The sequence below is a fragment of the Trachemys scripta genome, chromosome 9 (assembly GCF_013100865.1).
Source record: "Trachemys scripta elegans isolate TJP31775 chromosome 9, CAS_Tse_1.0, whole genome shotgun sequence".
NCBI classification, from domain to species: domain Eukaryota; kingdom Metazoa; phylum Chordata; order Testudines; family Emydidae; genus Trachemys; species Trachemys scripta.
The window spans coordinates 74,495,169-74,514,801 of NC_048306.1; the positions used below are offsets into that span (position 1 = coordinate 74,495,169).

The 19,633-nt window shown below is 42.4% G+C and overlaps 1 protein-coding gene across 3 annotated transcripts in view; it reads right to left on the reverse strand.

The window, feature by feature from the left end:
* PLOD2 (procollagen-lysine,2-oxoglutarate 5-dioxygenase 2) overlaps positions 1-19,633 on the reverse strand; it is a 79,802-nt gene that overhangs the window by 39,518 nt on the left and 20,651 nt on the right. For all 3 annotated transcript variants that reach the window (XM_034781456.1, XM_034781454.1, XM_034781455.1), the window contains exons 2-4: positions 12,308-12,399; positions 10,204-10,340; positions 1,835-1,998 (exon numbers count right to left, since the gene is read on the reverse strand). In XM_034781456.1, coding sequence (XP_034637347.1) covers positions 1,835-1,998; positions 10,204-10,340; positions 12,308-12,399 — 393 coding nt within the window. The remainder of the gene's footprint in view (positions 1-1,834; positions 1,999-10,203; positions 10,341-12,307; positions 12,400-19,633) is intronic.

Sequence of the window (19,633 nt, forward strand, 5' to 3'; positions counted from 1 at the left end):
TCAATCTATCACTATAAGGCAGGTTTTCTAATCTTTTAATCATTCTCGTGGCTCTTCTCTGCATCCTCTCCAATTTATCAACACCCTTTTTGAATTGTGAATTCCACCAGAACTGGACATGGTATTCCAGCAGTCCAAATAAAGAAGTAACAAAATTTCTCTACACCTGCTTAAGAGTCCTCTGTTTATGCATCCCAGGATTACAATAGCTCTTTTGGCCACAGCATCACATTGGGAGCTCACGTTCAGCTTATTATCCACCAGGACACCCAAATCCTTTTCAGAGTCACTGCTTCCCAAGACAGTTCCCCACCCTGCAAGTATGCCCTATATTCTTTGTTCCTAGATGTATACATGTACATTTAGCTATGTTAAAATGAATATTGTTTGCTTACACCCAGTTTACCAAATGATGCAGACCACTCTGAATCAGCGACTTGTCCTCTTCATTATTTCCCCAAGTTTTGTGTCATCTGAAAACTTTATCAGTGATGATTTTATTTTTCTCTTCCAGGTCATTGATAAAAACGTTAAAATAACTTAGGGAACCAATCCCTTTGGGACACCACTGTAAACACACCCACTGAATGATGATCCCCTGTTTACAGTTACATTTTGAGACGTGTGCCACGTTAATTTTATATCATTCTAGTTTTTTAATCAAAACATTGAGCGTACCAAGTGAAATGCCTTACAGAAATCTAAGTATATTAAATCAACCCCCGTGTTGGCCACAACACTTTTTGAGTTAGGAAATGGTCATCTATAATGTTTAGAAATTCAGTATTGGCAGCACAAGACCTCCACATGTATTTTAAAGTCTGTATCAAGATATTAGTTACCAGCAAAGATGAAAAACAGGTTTTCCTCCAGCCAGGAGGTAAGAAATGTATATCCCTCTTTCAGTATGTAAATTAAGAAGAAGTATAAGCTAACACAATGGATGCTCACTTATATACAAAGTCAAAGTCAACATAGAAGCAGCATGCAAGGAAAAAAAAAAAAAAAAAAAAGAACCAGCAAGCCTCAGGTGGTTACCTGGTCTATGAGCAAAGACAATGAACTTTGAGGGTATAACAAGAAAGCAATGACAACACCCGCCCATCCTACACTCAGGAAGTAAATGGACAGTGTTTACATTCATGAAAATGGGATCTCAGCAAGCCCCGGTTGAAAACACTGCAAAGGACTTTGGGTGAGAAAAACTTATTTAGACAAGTGGTTAACCTGTTACGTTTAGACTCTAGAAAGCATGTTATGATTGTGTTTTATAGGTAACCATTTGTTTCCAAAATTTTACTCTATCACTTGAATCTTTTATAATATATTTATAGTGAAAACAAGAATAAGTTTATTGAAGTGCTGTGATGTTAAGCAAAGTGCTGATCCTGAGCTGAATCTTACAAGCTGATGAGTTATGATTCTTTGGGAACAGCGGACCTGGTAGTTCTGTGAGTAGCCCATATGAGGGGACCACTTCAAAAGGGACTTGGGGATTGGGCTGCACCTGTTAAACTGCAAGGTAAAGTGAGAGCTGGCATAGCCCAGAGGAGAGTTCTTGAGTTGCTACAGGCTGGGTGGTGTTAGGAGGCTGACACTCAGCTAAGCATAAAGAAAGACTCCTTTATGCTGGAAGCAGAGAGGAACAAGGTGATTCTCAGTCACAAGAGTTAATTTTTTTTTTCCCCTCTAATGGTGATTTAGGTGCCCAAACATGAATTTAGGAAACTAGCACTTTAGGTGAGTTGCCCAGCACGCACGCGCACACATCCTATGAGAACAACAGAACAGCTAACTTTAATTAACCTTTAATATGTACAACAATCATACCTACCTCCTGAATTAAGGAATCGTTTTCCGCTCCGGACAACGGGATACTTGTCTGCTAATCTTTTATCGGGCCATATTAGTCCATCTGCTGCAAATACTACTTTATGGTTAGCTTGCTGGAACTTCTTTAGCAGCTCTTCAGGGCCACCCGCAAAGATAACATCATAGCTAAAGTAATGGAAAGATACCTGTTAGCTCTAATTTTAAAGAAGAAAATTCAAACCAGAAAAGTTTTGGCTTATTCAGACTTAAAACCATGCAGAGTTAAATAAACCAAAGAGTGGTCTCTTAATTTTGATGCAACTGTTTCATTCAGAAACATGGCATATTATGCCAGACTTTAAGTTAACACCATCTACAGATCCTGCTTCTTACCAAGATATGACCAATCAGTATCTTAACCACTCTACATACATGTATCCCTTCCCTGTTCACTCACACAGAAAATTTTCTGAATATTTTACTTTTTTGGCTGAAATTTTTAAGGCTTTGCCTCTAACTTCGGGGGGAGGGGGGTTGTTTGGTGGTTGTTTTTTAGTTTAAGGAGTTCTAATTAAGAGAAGAATAAGAAAATACTTTTTCCATTGTAAAACAACTTAAAAAAATTATTGTGTAGGGGCTCAACAACTGAAATAGATTGGGGTTGAAATCTGGCATAAAATGGCCCTTGCTGTAAAGCAGTGAGTGGTCTCATTCCAGAAGGCAACTGCTTTTGATTTGATGGGGTGACTATCTTTAAAAAGTCACATACTAAGCATGTGCAGTAGCCCTACAGTTTTAAACGTAGAGAAACCCATGAATGCATACACCCTAACTTAGCTATGCACTTTTCAAGGGTTTCAGGAAAATAGAGGATCCGATAAATGGGATCCTCTTCTTGTTGAATTCCCTACCAATACAGCCCCTTATCTTAGATGATAACAGACAAAGCTTGGAGTCCAGATGTCCTGAGTTCTAGACACACCTCTTCTACCCACTGGCCTTCACAGTTCTCTAATTTCACATCCTTATTCAAAGCCTTGCAGTATAAACCTCCCAGAGTGAGAGTTAAATATAACTCATACACCGCTACCTTGATATAACATGACCCGATATAACATGAATTCGGATACAACGCGGTAAAGCAGTGCTCCGGAGGGGCGGGGCTGCGCACTCCGGTGGATCACAGCAAGTTCAATATAGCGCGGTTTCACCTATAACGTGGTAAGATTTTTTGGCTCCCGAGGACAGCATTATATCGAGGTAGAGGTATTTCAGGTGGGAATAACAGACAAAAAGATTGAGGGCCTAGATTTCAAGAAAAAGAGAACAGGAGTACTTGTGGCACCTTAGAGACTAACAAATTTATTAGAGCATAAGCTTTCGTGGGCTATAGCCCACTTCTTCGGATGCATAGATTTCAAGAGACGTTAAGTTCTTAAACTAAGCTGCTGATGCTCCATAACTCTAGGAAAGCATAAAAAACAGGGAGACAGAATTAAAATGACCAGGCCAAAAAGTCACAGAGGAAGTTTGCAGCACAGCTGGGAACAGAATCTAGTTTGTTCAACATTACAGATCTTGTCTATTAGATATCAAAGAGCTGCTCAGAAAAAGTGTTTCAAATAAAAGTCGTTGGTTAAACTATAAAACAGGGTTGCACATTTGCCCACCTTGCAATTTGAGCTCTACAGATGAAAAAACATTATGTACGTGCAAAAACTATTATTAGGACTTTTTCCACAGAGAGCAGAACCATGACACAGAAGTGCTGATGATTTGATAGGACTGCACTTCACGATAGCCAGTTAGACCTCTGCCTGAAACCCTAAAGACCTGGATTTAGTTTTTAGAGCTGACACCTACCTCTTTGTACATATTTGGTAGCCTCGTAGCCTCCTCACCAGAAAATTGAGATATTCGTTCTTACAGCATCTTTCTATACCTCGCTGGGGGACTGTGAGAATTAATTGGGCATTATCAATTCTTGGGGGGGGGCAGCAGGGGGCAAGACACTGAGCTATAAGAATGCAGAATAGAATCCCCCTGCCTGCTCTTCTCTGTGGAAATCTATACATCCTTCACACTTCCAGGAATAAGATGGAGAATAAATCATTGTGATTACTTATATCAGGTAACATTACAACAGGAATGCAGCAAATGAAACATACCTTTGTCAAGTATTTGTGGGCCCTAATCCATTTAATCCTAATCCACCTTCACTCTAATATAAATGTAGACAGTATTTCATTAATGACTAGCTCCCTTGTTTATGCATACTTTAGGTGTTATTCCAGTCAGTAAGTGGGAGGCTAGGAAGCCTGCCTTCCTTAGTGACAATTATAGAGGTTTGAATTTAAAGCAATTACATATGGAATTCATACCATGAATATGTTACATAGCACAGTTATATGCCCTGTGGTCTATGAGTCTTGATCTACGAGTTTTTTACTATGCAATCTAGTTGCTTACTTCAAAAAAAGAAACCAAATTAATAGGAGCATAGGAAATAAAAACTGCCGGTTGGATTAAATCAGTAGTCCATCTTGTCCAGCAGCCTGTCTCCTAGTATGGCCACACCAGATGTTTGAGGAAGGGGAAAGAAACCCTTCAACAGGCCAGTTTGAACTACTTGTCCACAGGAGAAGTTTCTTCCTAAATTCTGTCAGTTACTGGGTGGCTATGAAAGAGAAAAAAAAGTCTTATTTCTTGTAATCCTCCACTCCCACTGCCACTGTCTAACCTTATTGTGGATGTTCTCTTTACCCATGAGAACATCCAGCCCTTGAATTCTGCTAACCTCTTGGTCTCAGTGATATCTTGTAGCAGTGAGCGTCACAAGTGTATTGTACATTGGAGGGTCGAGCAGGGAGAGGGGAAACAAACTTCTCAGTTTGAAGATTGTTGCCTTTCAATTTCATTATGTTCTTGTACTACAAAAACTAGTAAACAGAAGCTCTGCATTTAACCTCTATCTCATTCATCATTTGATATTATGCAAGCATATGCCTTCTTCTCCATCACCTCCAAACTAAACAGCTCCAATGTTTCATTCCATCCTCATAATGAAATCTTTCTATTTCTAGTAATATTAATCTCTCAACTCTGAGCACCATTTTCCTGCTATAACTTTTTGGAGTTTGGTTGAGCAGAACTAAACTGTATTCCAGGTGAAAAAAGACATACCATTGAGAGCATTATAATATTTTCTATCCCATTCTTTATACATCTTAATATTTTGTTTTGACTGCTATTGCTTATTGAGCAGAAGTTTTCACTGAGCTGACGACAATGCTGCCCAGGTCTCTTTCCCAAAAGGTTACAGTTAATTTTACAATAAGCAATGTTTATGTGTCATTCAAATTATTCCTGCCAATGTGCATTTCTAAATTACATATCCCTGTCACCTGACAAGGCTCTAATTCCTCTGAGGCCTCCTCTAATCTGGTATAGCAGTCAGTGACCATGGTGTATCTGTACCATTACCAATACCGAGCATAGCCAGCAAGACAAAAATAAGATACTCTTTGAAGTGGTGCAGCTTATTTTGCTTGGAAGTGGCGCGGATTGCACTCGTTTGCTTTCCCCTTTTACACTAGGGATTTGTACCAGTGAAGCTACACCAGTGGCTGAAGTCCCCAAGACCTGACTTAGTGCTGTTGTTACACCTGCCCCCAACCCATACCACACAATGCAGTTAGCTTCCCCACCTAACTTTGACTTTCCTGTGGACTTTAGCATTGAAGGGCATGATATCTGCCCGCATCTCTGTTTTCCCCAGATTAAATCTTAGCGTGCATGCAGCCTGAAAATTAGTGGCATTTACCTGATTTAATCTAGAGGAAAATACTGTTTAAGTAATAAAACAGGTGTTGAAAGAGGCATTTATGAGAAATGGGTTTTCAAAGCATCCTCTATAAAGGAAGAACAAACCACTGGCAAAAGCTACTTGTTACGAACCGTAACAGAAGCAGCAGAGTCAGAGTTTAGTCCCTTGGCCAAAAAGATGCCTTGTTCCAAAACGGAGAGACTTGGCATAGCTGCATCCTTTCCAGCTTATTTCCTATGGGGGAAGAGGGGAATGAAGAGAGACTTCAAAAACAATCTCAATCTATCTGCCAGGATGAGGACACAGTAATCGCAAGAATACCATTTTTTGGAGTCAAGGGGAAAAAATCCTGCCTCATAAATTACTCTGAAGACAAATGAGTAATTTGGAAGGAAACTCATTTTTCTGAAAGTGGTATCTTTGGTGTCCTTTTCTCTTCAAGCAGGTGCAATTTCTTGCTGCACTCAACTCCAAAAGGCATAAGCATACACACTAGGGGAGCAGGCATGCCAGAGTGCACTGCACAAGAGCTTTTCTTTGCTTCCCAGCAACCATGGGACGCAGAGTGTCAGAGCAGCCAGGAAGTCATTCTAATTTACACGGGTTGTAGCAGGCAGCAGAGGCTGAGTAGGCCCCTGCAAAAGATATCAATGACTCAGACTTTAACACCAGAAGGGACCATCAGGATCATCTAGTCTAACTTCCTGCACAAAGCAGGCCACAGAACCTCACCCACCCACTCCTGTAATAGACTTCTAACCTCTGGCTACGTTACTGAATTCCTCAAATCATAATTTAAAGCCTTGTTACAGAGAATCCACCATTTACTCTAGTTCAAACCAGCAAGCGATCCATGCCCCACACTGTAAAAGAAGGTGACCACCCCCCTCTCCCCCCCCCCCCCCCCCCCCCCCAGGTCTCTGCCTGAAAGCTTCTTCCCTCCCTCAAATGCAGGAACAAACTAAAGGAGAATCTATCCACTGAGTACTACTCTAAGAGTAGTCCTTTGAAGTGAAGGGGACCTACTTCCAGAGTAAGGTACTGCTCAATAGGAATAAGGGAGCTGCTTTACAGACTTTTCTAAGTCTGCGTTGCATTTAAATTTATGATGCTAAAATAAAGTGCTTCGCATCCAAGTATCTTTACATTTCACAGAACTTCTTAACACTCATTCCAGTTTTCCAATTGTCTAAAAAGCCTTTAAAAAAAAAAAAAAAAAAAAGTAATCATATCCATTTGGCTTGGCAGACCTGACCAACCCAGCCACCACTAGTTTGGAAGCAGAAAGAGGAGGAGAGCTTTGCAGCACAAAGCAGAGTAACTGGTAAATAGGCATCCCAAGGAAAGGAAGTGTGTTACATACCATATATAAAAATAAGTAGTTTTATGAAAACTGGTTTGCCCTCCTGTAGGTTTGGCACAAGGTTTAATTCAAAGAAATAAGTATCCTTGGAATCTCCCCAGCCTTACAGACATTATCTGCCTTTGTTCAGATACATCCTTCCCTCCTCTTCCCATTCTGACTCAGAGCTAGGATACAGCAAGACAGAGGGGATAGGCTGATGGGGAGAAGAAAAATGGGGGTTGGTCAAAGGCTTTAGCCCAGTAGTTTTATGGCAGGCTGCACTTTTCCACTTTCCAAATGGATCTACTGCAGCATCTTCCAGCTGAGGACAGGAACCAGATGCATCTCCAGAGCACTGCTTCCTAAGCAAATTTACTTCTGCAATAACAGGTTTATCAAAGGTGGCTCCATTCCTCCCTCATCCCCAGAAGATTAGCGTAATGCCCTGCACTAACTATTTGTGAAATAGATACGCTGGACAGGACTCGGCAAGTGAAAGAATAACCCACACAGGTGTGTAGGGCTTTAAAAAACAAGCTGAAGCTTTATTAGTCAGTGTGATTGAACTTTAAATTAAAGCTCAATGTTAATAAACACCACCACCACAGCTGTTACTCAGCAACACCAATCCATTGTGGAGCTCCAATTTCCACTAACTGAGATGACTCTCTTATCCTACAAGGCAGCTTCACTTCTGATCCAAACAAATGCCAGCATTCGGGATTAACCATCCTTCTAATGCTCCTCTTTCATGGAGAGAAGTGCAAAACATACTGATAACGGATGAGTGAACATGTGCACAGTTTAGATGCTCAATACCCCGTCTGAGTCCTCATTGGCTCATGGCCCATTGCTCAGGGTTGGAGTAAGCAAAAACGACCCTACTTTCCTGCAACATTTGGACATTAATGTAACTAAATCTTTTCATTGACTGTATCATTCATTACATGCCAGGCCTGCCTGCTACTTCAAGGATAGCAAAAAAGAAAAAGCATCTTGCAGCATGGGAAAAATTCCTTCCCAATTCTACACAGGTGGTGAGCCACAGCTTAGATGAACACCACAGCCCATTTCTATGATAGAAAAATGAACTTGCTCCTATGTGAAATGATGTGACTGCACCAATAGTTCAGTGTATCTAACTGACCTTGTATGAGCAACAGTGGGATTTGAACCTGGGGCTCAGAGAATTAGCAGTATGAGACTTTACTACTCAAATTATAGGACTAAGACCTTGTGACTTTTACACCCACTTAGGGAGAGGGCAAAAGCAAAAGGACAGAATTTAACTCAAGAAATATAAAATGTTGGGGGGGACGGGGGATCCCTCTACAATTAGTATAAAAACTTGAAAGAGATTTCACACACAAGTTCTAAGTAAAGATATCTTCAAAATTAAAAAATGTAAAATAAGTTTCACTAGTACTTGGCCAATAGGGCAGACTAAATTACTCATTTTATCAAACCCAAATAAGGTTAACTCCTTTTAAAGAATTAAACAAACAATTGCTCTCACGATGCATTCCATTTATCAAAATGCAGTAAATTGGTAATAAGGTTAAATATGAAAGAAAGTGTCTAAGTAGCAATTTAATATCTGAATGGGTAGCTTATCCTACCAATCGTACATCACTCTAAACGCAAATTAAATGTAGGAGGGTGAAAATATTTAGTCCCCTTATGTCATTTCTATTACAAATGTTATTCATAAAGTGGGTAAACTGATTTGTGCTTTCCATTTCTAACTATTTCTTGTATATCACAAAGAAAAAATGAGAGAATATAAGTCAAGTCATAAAACATGACTGTAAGGTTGAGAATCCAGTTGAACAGCTGTCCTAACTCATAAGGTAGATAGAAAAGCATGGGAAATTTTGAATAAATAAGATAATGCAGGGAGATCACTCTCTCACATATGAACTTTGCTAACCTAGCCCCTCCATATCTGTTTAACTTGCAAAAACACTCCTAAACTTTGAATGAAATCCAAAATTGCACAGAAGTTATACTAAATCAAAAGAGAAATTAACCTGGTGTAAGCCCAAGAGGCCATTGCATTGTGGTCTTGTTTAGAATGACAGTATGTGTAAATGACAGATTGAGTGGTTTTAAAGATGAAAAGAAAAAGAAAAAAAAAGAATTGTAGTATGTCTGCCAAAAATTTTATTCCAAACTGACAAAAGCCTGCATCAGTTGCTAGGACATCACTGTCAATAATAAAAGCAGCAGATGTTACTCAGCTCACACAACTTCTCAGGGTGCGCAAACTGAAGCATTTCTGCAAGTCCCTACTTTGTGATTCACTCTCCTTACATCCACCAAGGCAACTGCTTTAAAGGTTTGACCTGGCTCGGATTGAAATTGACAGGGAAGCTTCTGTAGACTTCCATGGACCAGATTCTCAGTTACACCAATCCTGTCCTTAGGGAAGGAGCAGGAGGGATGGGGGGAGGGGAGGGTAGAGTGAAAGGTGGCTTCAAGTCACCTTTGTGCTCCTGATATTCTGGTCTGAGAAGGACCTACCTGGCCCTCAGGTAGGCTGCTCTAACTTATAGTTTGCTATGGACCGTGGGAAGCAGAAAACAGCTGTAGTTATATGTGCTGCAGCATGCTACATCCCTGCTCTGGGGCTGTCCTCTCCTCATAGGCAGTAGAATTATGGCTGGTGAGGGAGCCCTTACTGCAGCTCTACAGCAGGTGGGGAGACCCTCACACAGGAGATATTTTCAGGGAGCACTTCCAGCCTATTTAAGACCTCTTTAAACTGCCAGACCAACATAAAGGGGCTTTAGTGTTTCTGAGAATTACGCCCCAGCGGTCTACTGGCCACCACTTCAGTTTGAAGCTGCTTTTACCACTTCCTCACACACTATTTCCATCTCACCATCACTTAAGAGCAACAAGACAGTTGCTTTTTCATGGGAAAAGGTAAACTAATAACCAAATGTCTAGTGAGTCAATGAGTTTCACAGCTTGTTCGTGTAATAACATTGTTCATAGTACAGCAGAGCCATGGCTCCGAAACAATTTTTACATCTGTAAATCTGACAAAAAAAACCAACATCTGCTCCAATTGCGTAATATTTTTATGAATGGAAAACTAGAAGCTAACTTTCTCAGATAAAAACTAAAGCAGGAGAAAATATCAGCATGACACAAGAGCTTTTATTAGCATCCTATAAAGAGTAGGGCATGAAAGCAACAAGCAGAATTTGCTTACCATTCAACAAACATTACAACCAAGTCCTCTTGATCAGCATAGCTTTCTATTCCTTCTTTCAGCAATCGCACTTTCTGTCCTCCTCCAATAGAGTTCATTAACTTTCCACCTTTCCACTCTTCACCTTTACCAAGAACCTGGAAACAGGGAGAATGTACATTTTTTCGCTTGTACCCACAGGGTAATTTTTAATATAACCTCGTTAAAAAATGGATGTCAAAGAAAAGGCAAGCAAGCAAACACTTTAACTAGTGGATATTATAGCATTGTAAAGTGCAGTGAGCCAGCATTTCAAGCAGTTTTCCATGTCAAGTAGAACCTAGCACAATGACATTTCAGAAATAGGAGAGACATTTCCTAACCAAACAACCACCGAAAGATTACTTTCCACTACATCTCATATCTAGAGTGACCAGACGGAAAACGTGAAAAATCGGGACAGGGGGTGGGAGGGTAATCAGTGCCTATATAAGAAAAAGCCCCAAATATCGGGACTGTCCCTATAAAATCAGGACATCTGGTCACCCTACTCATATCTGTCTCACTTAGGAAGAGAAGATATGTGGATGGTAATATTCCTCTAAATTGTGTATTAAAACAATCGTTCACTACATGACCTTTAAACATTGCTACAGTATTTGAAGGGAAAGAGGGGTGAAAGAGCATAGAAGAGATATGACAATGGAAACTATAAATGTTTCGTTGTTTTTAATGCCTCAGGCCACTTTCTCACACTAGAAGTTTAGGATGGATTCCTCAATGTATGATAGGCAATTAAATCAACTAAACAGAATTCCATCCTTACCAAGTATTGTAGGGAATCATATCAGCAATAAACACCTAAATCTTTTGTAAGCCTTGAACGTTTAACACAAGATTATTATTTTTCTTGAACTACTAAATATCAGAGGGATTACAGCAATCTAGGTGCTATAGAACAATCAGCAAAATTACAAGCAAACTCTCCAAAGGTCAATTTCCTAGGATTTTTAATATATTATTTTTAAGTTAGGAAAGATGATCTTTCCTCCTGTACTTTTTCAGGACTTGATGGTTGAAGTAAACAGACTGCAGCATTTCAACTTATTTCTAAAAGAGAAACCAATGGGCCAACGGTCATTAATTGGTCTCTTTTGATTTACAGTTTCAATAGTGTGATAAGCATGGATAATGCTTTACCACAGATTCATTTCAATCCCTGGGTTTCGTCTTGAGGGACTGATTTATGGAGAAAAGTTTAAAAAACGGGGGGGGGGGGGGGTGTTAATGCTCTTGTGAGATTTGCATGCAGGAGGCAGCTTCAGGATACAGATTCCTTCGTTCTGCATTGAAATAGTAGGACAGCAAGAGGATTGGGCGATCAAAAGTGGTGAAAGAGTGATAAGGGAGGATTGAGAAGCTTTGTATTGTCCTCTCACCAGCTCTACAGAGATTCCCTGGTAAATGTAAGACAGCTAATGGATTTATTAGGTTTCCATGCCTCCCCACCCCCAACAGTAGGACCCATTTAAGAGGTATGGGGCCCTGAAGGCATCTTCAGCTGCATGAGCTCTGTCACAACAGCTCCCATGGGTTTTGCTGCAGGAGGGATGATGAGGTAGTGAAATAAATATAGCTTTGCTAAGCAAGGACTAAGGTGTGACATGATAATCTACAAACACTTGAAGGGTGCGAATACTGAGGGAGGAGTGGCATGCTTAGAATAAAAAGGTGCAACAGCAAAATAGCTAGGAATAACAACAAATGTGGTAGTAACAGAATGAAATTAAGAAAGAAAACTTAGACTTTCAGAAAGGTCTTCCCAACTGTGAAATCTATGAATCTATGGAATAATTTCTCAAGGTCAGTGGAAGAAACCCCATTTCCTGGCACATTTAGAAACAGACTAGACAAAACACTAGCAAATGTGTCATGGGAAACCTATCCTGCAAGGATACGGAACAGATGACCTAATGGGTTGTCTCCATTGCTAGGTCCCATAACTGTTTTACCTTACTGCAGCATAATCATGACACATTGTTTCTGTGTTAAGACTATTTCATTTCTGAGTTGAGGCTATAAAACTATGTCCAATATTTAGAATGAGTGACAAAACATACAGTACCTTCACTGTATAGTTGAAGTGCTTTGCAGTTTGCATGAAGCGGTGAAAGCCATCTGTTTCTTTAGTTGCTATAGTTAGAACTAATAGTTTATCTGGTGGGGGCAAAAAAAGAGATAAGATCAACAACTTTATATTATAAAGCCACAGTTTATGACGAAGAGGCAGACCATCAGATTTGAATGCATATTAGCTTTCATAGTCCACACTGAGCAACATTGTGGAGTTACTAAAGTACTTGTGCCCCTGTGTGTCTGATTTAGGGGGAAAAAAATGGAAAGGATGTCACATTACAGGATTATAACTTCAAATGAGGAACCAATGACTTCAGATGAACAAATAGCCTGTGTTCTTCCATATGCCGCAATGAAAAAAGCAGAATACATCTAAGACGCAAACAAATGGAATCTAAACAAAAACAAGCTAATATAATTATGAAACAGGAAGGGCTCTTTAAAGAAAATCGATGCAATACATTTCTAGTCTGAATTGAACTAATCCTATGTCTGATTACCACACGGCGGCAATGCACTACAGAATTTTGCACCAGATCCAGCTTACCAAATTCTTTAAATGCAGTTGGCAGGCACAAGGGCTTGGAGACTCCGTTTATAGGTTAACATTTTTACACTTCTAGAAATACACTGCTGGGAGTAGAGTCCTCTGGAAGCCTGCACTCCTGTGACAGATTAAATTTTTTTGCCTTTAAAACATGGTGTCAAAGAGAAAAGCTGTTCATTCTTATTCCAAGTCGGAGGTCTGTATGCCACCTTGTTGCCTACTCTGTACTTTCAGTGGCATGCCAGCAAATGACAGTAAACTAACTTTCTTGTCATTGCCTTTGCTTTTGACTGAAGTTGCTATCTTGAAGGGTTCGGATGAAACTGTGAAGCTCCAGAAGAGCTTGGCATTGCCCTGACTCAACCGTTGAGCTGTGCTCTGTACCATGGCCTCAGTACCATGGCTATGCAATAAAGGTCCACACTCAGTTATGGGTACCTAATTATGCAGGAACCCTATCCAACTTTAACTTTCTAGCCAGACTGGTCGGTGCGCCAGTGAGTATTTCAGTTCTCTAGTTTGGTTCAAGCCACAGCTGTTTCCTAAACAGAGCTTGTGAGCCCACTGCCACTCAGGGGTTCCATCCACCAGCTCCTGCCAGCCGGGATCCTGGCTGCCGGACCCGCTCAGCCCGTTGCCGATCTGGGGTCCCAGCCCTGACCATATACAGTGGGTACCTACCTTCTCCCTGGTTCTGGTCCATTCTCTTCCTCTCTCTGCACTGAGCTGAGGGTGGGAGTGCACTGAGCACAGGGCTGGGGGGTGAAGGGTCTGGCCAGGAGCTAGAATGAGGGAGGGGGCTCAGGGTTAGGGCAGAGGATTAGGGTGCGGGGGGATGAGGGCTGGGGCTCTGGCTGGGGGTGAGGGGTTCATGATGCAGGGGGGGGCTCAGGGCCGGGGCAGAGGATTAGGGTGCAGGGGGATGAGGGCTGGGGTTGGGGGCATTGGAGAGGCTCAGGGCTAGGACGGAAGGGCAGGGTAAGGGCAGCCTGCCCTGCCATAGTGGTTCGGGGGGCACTAGGACCCTGGGGCAGCAGACAGCAGTTGTTGCTGGGAGCCACTCCGCGTAGGAATGTGCTACACCGGCAGAACAAGCAGGCAGGGACGCGGCAGGGCTGGGGGGAGACCCGCAGGCTGGGGCCGGGGCCCGGGCCCGCTCCACGCAGGGCCAGGGGAGAGATCCAGCTCCAAATATTGGTGGAGCAGAGCCCCCAGCCCTGAATATTCCTGGAGCATGGCTCCAGGGGAGGGCGAGAGAGAGGCTGGCAGCTTGCCGCGCCGGGAGAGTGGAGCCATTTGCCCACCCCTGCATTAGGGTGTGCCTGGGCACACCCCGTGGGCACACCTATGTCCCTGCCCCCGTGGCGGGGGGGCAGAGAAGAGTGGGCCGGGCCGGGCAGGATTTTTAATGGCACCCTGCTGCCTGCCAGGACTCCGGCAGGCAACAGCGTGTCATTAAAAATCGGCTCGTGTGCCGTCTTTGGCACGCATGCCATAGGTTGCCAACCCCTGCCCTAAACACACAGGTCTTCAACATTTGTGTATTTTATTGGTCATCTTCCAGTTGGCATTTTGTTTTGTTTGCAAACAACAGAATAAATAAACCATGATGTAGTAAACATACTGCTTATCCATTTCCGTCACTTGCCTTGTGGGATGCATATCACTAGTTACTGTTCCCTGGGATCAGTGAGCTTCAGCAAACCAACTGAGGTATCACTATTTCATTGCTCCTTCACCTACTCCTTTGATTACTGGGTGAGAGCTAGCAAAAATAGCAAAAGGAGAACTAGGAACAGAACAACAGGGCCCAAGAAAATAACATGATTCTCTAACCACATCGAAGGAAAAGTGGAGTTTTAACCTAGAGTGTTCATGAAGGAAAGTGTTTCCTTTTAATTCAACCCCACCAGACTACAGAGACTGGCTTCAAGATCCATAGAAATAGGGAATCAAAATTACACCTCTGCCTCCCGTTGTGCAGTGCCTAGCTGCTGCCTTCCCTCCTTGTGTGGCTTTATTTCAGTGATGGAGTGGTGTCAATAGTTTTAATTTAAAGTATTTGGAAATTCTTTTGGATCAAAGAGCCTACAGAAAAATGCTATTCTAAGCAAACAGTAGCAGTTAATAGAGACTGGTGAAGTTGTACAGAAAGACTAAGAACTGAGTAGACAAAAACTTCTGGAGGCTAGAAAAAGATAATTATTTCCTACTCCTCCGGTTCTTGAACATTTTCATTTCCTGGATCAAAAGTACCAAAATTGTGCAGGACAGGTGGCTCTGATATCCCCAGCCAAAGTGGAAACTGGAAATACTTGAAGTGTGACAAGAAAAAAAAAAAAATCTATTTGAGATTTACAGCCTAAATTTGAATACTAGATAAACATCCAAGCTTTAGGGTGCTTATCCAAATATTTTTACATTTCTCAAGTGTTTCGACTTAAAAATATTTCAGCAGCCTTTTGTAAAAATACAGTCTCCATGTTTTAAAATGTATGGGTTAATCTCACAATAGGACTTCAATGCAAAGTGTCCACGGAGGTACTGACCTACAACCAGACACAAAATTGAAATAATACTTCTATATGACTAAAAAACTTTTTGTTTTAAAGGACATCCAATCTAAAGTGGTTATACAGGAGTCAATATAGAATGAATAAAAGTAAATCCTGGACCACGACTAAACCAAAACTGAAGAGAAAAGAGTAGGTATTTTTCCCTGTGAAATGACAGTAAATTATATATTAATTTAAAAATATAGCACTTAAAAGAAATAAAATGCACTGGAAAATGTGATCATACTAGACTGTGTTACAAGGCCAAGTTAATCCTACATGACCCCTAAAGAATTGGCTACAGATTTACAAGACTTGGCAGAATTTCATTTGCAGCAGACATTTTACATCTACCCTTTCCTGCGGAATGTTAACGTCAAGGATTTCAATATCTGTACTAGATAAGATGATGTAAGTGCCAAGTCTTGGCTAGATCAGATTTTTTTAATATACAATTCAACTTAATGACTCAGAAAAAAATTCAAACCAACATATGTTCTGACAAGCACAAGTTATCTAGCATAGCTAATTGGGGGGGGAGGGATTGGTATTTGGTATAATGGAAGTTTGTATAAAACCATCAGCATTTTGTGCAAAGACATTTGGGGCATGCAGTCCAATCTGCACTGTGTTCATTTAGCCCAACATTCATTATACAACACCATAATGGTCCAGTACATTTTTCTAGACTCATTCAAGATGAGGGAAATGAGCAAGCATGCTGGCGTTTAAATAATCACAACCTGGGACTGTATAAAATGGAGAAATGTAGGCAGCCAAATTGAGGAACAGTTGACACTGATTTTCAAGAGGACCTACAAGATGATTTGTATTAATTGAAACCACAAACTGATTACATTATTTAGTGTCTCAGTGTCATACCAAACTCAGGCTACAAGTAATATCTGCAATAAGAATATTTTGTCTTTTGGTATATTTGTCCTGGTTTGAACACGCATTTTTTATATTACAGCTAATAAGTTGTTACATACTCTCATTCAGCAGCTCTAATCCATTGATCACATGAGGGTACACGTTGTTAGGTGTATGTGATTCTTAAAGCGTTCTTTTGCAAACACAGTAGCAACTGCAGCTACTGTCCTTCGACTTGGACTCTGTTTACGCAATAGTTATCCTTTGAGGTTTTGGTTTTTTTTAAATTGGGCTCTGTCTGAAGAAAGCAGACAGAATGTGCCGTCATCCTGTCTATTATGTCCGGAGAGGTACTGCAAGAATTTAATCAGATTACGGTTATATGGGCACACAACTGAAAAAGCAGCTCCCTTTTCTTTCAAACCAGCAAGTTACTGAAAAAAATACTCATGTAATTCATATAACTTCATAGGCCTTATTCTGATCTCATGAACTGGCATAGCTCCACTGACTTCCTTGGAGCTGCTGCTCACTTATTCCTATATAAGTGAGGGCAGGTCTAAACTACAGCCTAAGTGACTATACCTTACTTCGCTCAAGAGTGTGAAAAAGCCCCCCCCGAGCGATGCAAGTTTCAGGCTGTCCACACCAGCACTATGTCGGCAGGAGACACTCTCCCATCAGCATGGCAGAATTAAAATTTACGTGCCAGACGTGTTGCAGCTGCACTGATGTAACGCTGTAGTGTAGACTTGCCCTGAGAGAAGAATCAGATCTCTCTGGCCTGGTCTACACTACGACTTTAATTCGGATTTATCAGCTTTAATCCGAATTAACCCTGCAACCGTCCACACAACGACGCTATTTATTTCGATGTAAAGGGCCCTTTAAATCGATTTCTGTACTCCACCCCGACGAGCGGAGTAGTGCCAAAATCGATTTTAGCAATTCGAATTAGGGTTAGTGTGGCCGCAATTCGATGGTATTGGCCTCCGGGAGCTATCCCACAGTGCAGTACATCATTGTGACCGCTCTGGACAGCAATCTAAACTCGGATGCACTGGCCAGGTAGACAGGAAAAGCCCCGCGAACATTTGAATTCCATTTCCTGTTTGCCCAGCGTGGAGAGCACAGGTGACCACAGATAGCTCATCAGCACAGGTAACCATGCAGGCTGATAATCGAAAAAGAGCACCAGCATGGACCGTGAGGGAGATACTGGATCTGATCGCTGTATGGGGAGAGGATTCAGTGCTTGCAGAACTTCGTTCTAAAAGACGAAATGCCAAAACTTTTGAAAAAATCTCCAAGGGCATGATGGAGAGAGGCCACAATAGGGACTCAGATCAGTGCCGCGTGAAAGTCAAGGAGCTCAGACAAGCCTATCAAAAAACAAAGGAGGCAAACGGTCGCTCCGGGTCAGAGCCGCGGACATGCCGCTTCTACGCCGAGCTGCATGCAATTCTAGGGGGGGCTGCCACCACTACCCCACCTGTGTTCGTGGATTCTGGGTCGGGGATAGTCTCATCAGCGACGCCTGAGGATTCTGCCGATGGGGTAGAGGAGGAGGAGGAGGAGGAGGATGAGCTTGCAGAGAGCACACAGCACTCCATTCTCCCCAACAGCCAGGATCTTTTTATCACCCTGACTGAAGTACCCTCCCAAGCCAGTACCCAAGACTCTGACCCCATGGAAGGGACCTCAGGTGAGTTTACCTTTTAAAATATAAAACTTGTTTTAAAAGCAAACGGTTTTTAATGATTACTTTGCCTGACTTTGCATTCGCGGTCAGTTCAGCTACTGGAAAAGTCTGTAGCTACTGGAAAAGTCTGTTAACGTGTATGGGGATGGAGCGGAAATCCTCCAGGGACATCTCAATGAAGCTCTCCTGGAGGTACTCCGAAAGCCTTGCCAGAAGGTTTCTGGGCAGTGCATCTTTATTCCCTCCTCCATGGTAGGACACTTGACCACGCCATGCTTGCAGCAAGTAATCTGGTATCATTGCCTGACAAAGCCTGGCAGCGTATGGTCCCGGTGTTTGCTGGCATTCAAGCAACATCCGTTCTTTATCTTGTTGTGTAATCCTCAGGAGAGTGATATCACTCCTGGTAACCTGGTTGAAATACGGGAACTTAATTAAGGGGACAGAGGTGGCAGTTCCTATTCGGCTGTTTGCCTGTGTCTGAAAAGAAATCCTTCCCTGAAGTTAGCCAAGCGCAGGGGGGGAATTGGCCCAGAGCTTTTTGCATTAGGCTAGCAGGGATCTTCCCTGTTACCAGCCACGCGGTGGGGGGAGGGGTACAGCGATAATCCCAGAGAATTCATGGTGAGAGGGGGGGTGGTTAGTTTGTTTTCTGGTGCTGCTGAATGTTAACAGAAAAACCGCAGCACTCTACTTGCCTGAAGGGGCCCAGACAAGCCCCCCCACACTGCCCCCCCCCCCCAACTGGCTTAGATTGGCCAGGCTTCTGCAGCACTCTACAAGCTATGCTTGGTATGTGGGAAAGGAGGGCAGAAGCTTACCATGGCCGCATGCAAGCCGAATTCTGTTGCCCAGACCTGTGATCTCTAGCAGCAAAGCCACAGGCACTCAGCATTAAGAGGCAAAATGCGACCTTGCACAGAAATCACACGTGCTATGTAATGTGAACAGTGTTGGTCACCGTGAAAGAGTATAAGAATTGTTCTGCAAAATGTAGCTTTTAAAACAATTCTCTCTTTTTTCCCCTCCCTACAGCAGCTGCAAATTCCTCAAGCCTCCCCCCTCCATCCCGAAGGTTATTACAGATAAGGTGTCGTAAAAAGAAAACGCGAGACGAGATGTTTTCTGAAATTATGGAATCCAGCCGCAGTGACAGAGCTCATGTGAATGAGTGGAAGGAAACAGTTTCAAAGTATAGGAAAGAAGTCAGTGAACGTGAGGACAGGAGGGACCAACGTGAGGAGAAGAGGGACCAACGTGAGGAGAGGAGGGACGCTCGAGATGAGAGGTGGCGGCAGGAAGACCAGAGGATGAAGGATGCAACGCTGGGGCTGCTCCGGCGTCTGGTGGAGGTTCAGGAACGGCTGCTGGAAAACAGACTGCCGCTTCAGCCCCTGTTCCACCCTCCCCCCTCCCCATGTTCCGTATCCTCCTCACCCAGACATGTAAGAACGCGGGGGGGGGAGGCTCCGTACACCTTCCCATTCCACCCCAGTAGACAGCCCAAGCAAAAGGCTGTCATTTTTTTAACCTTTTCTTTGTGGCTTTTTCCTTCCCAGCAATCCTCCTCCCAAATACCACCCGGGTTCCCTCCCTCTTTTTCTAATCTATTAATAAAGAATAAATGATTTTTAAATG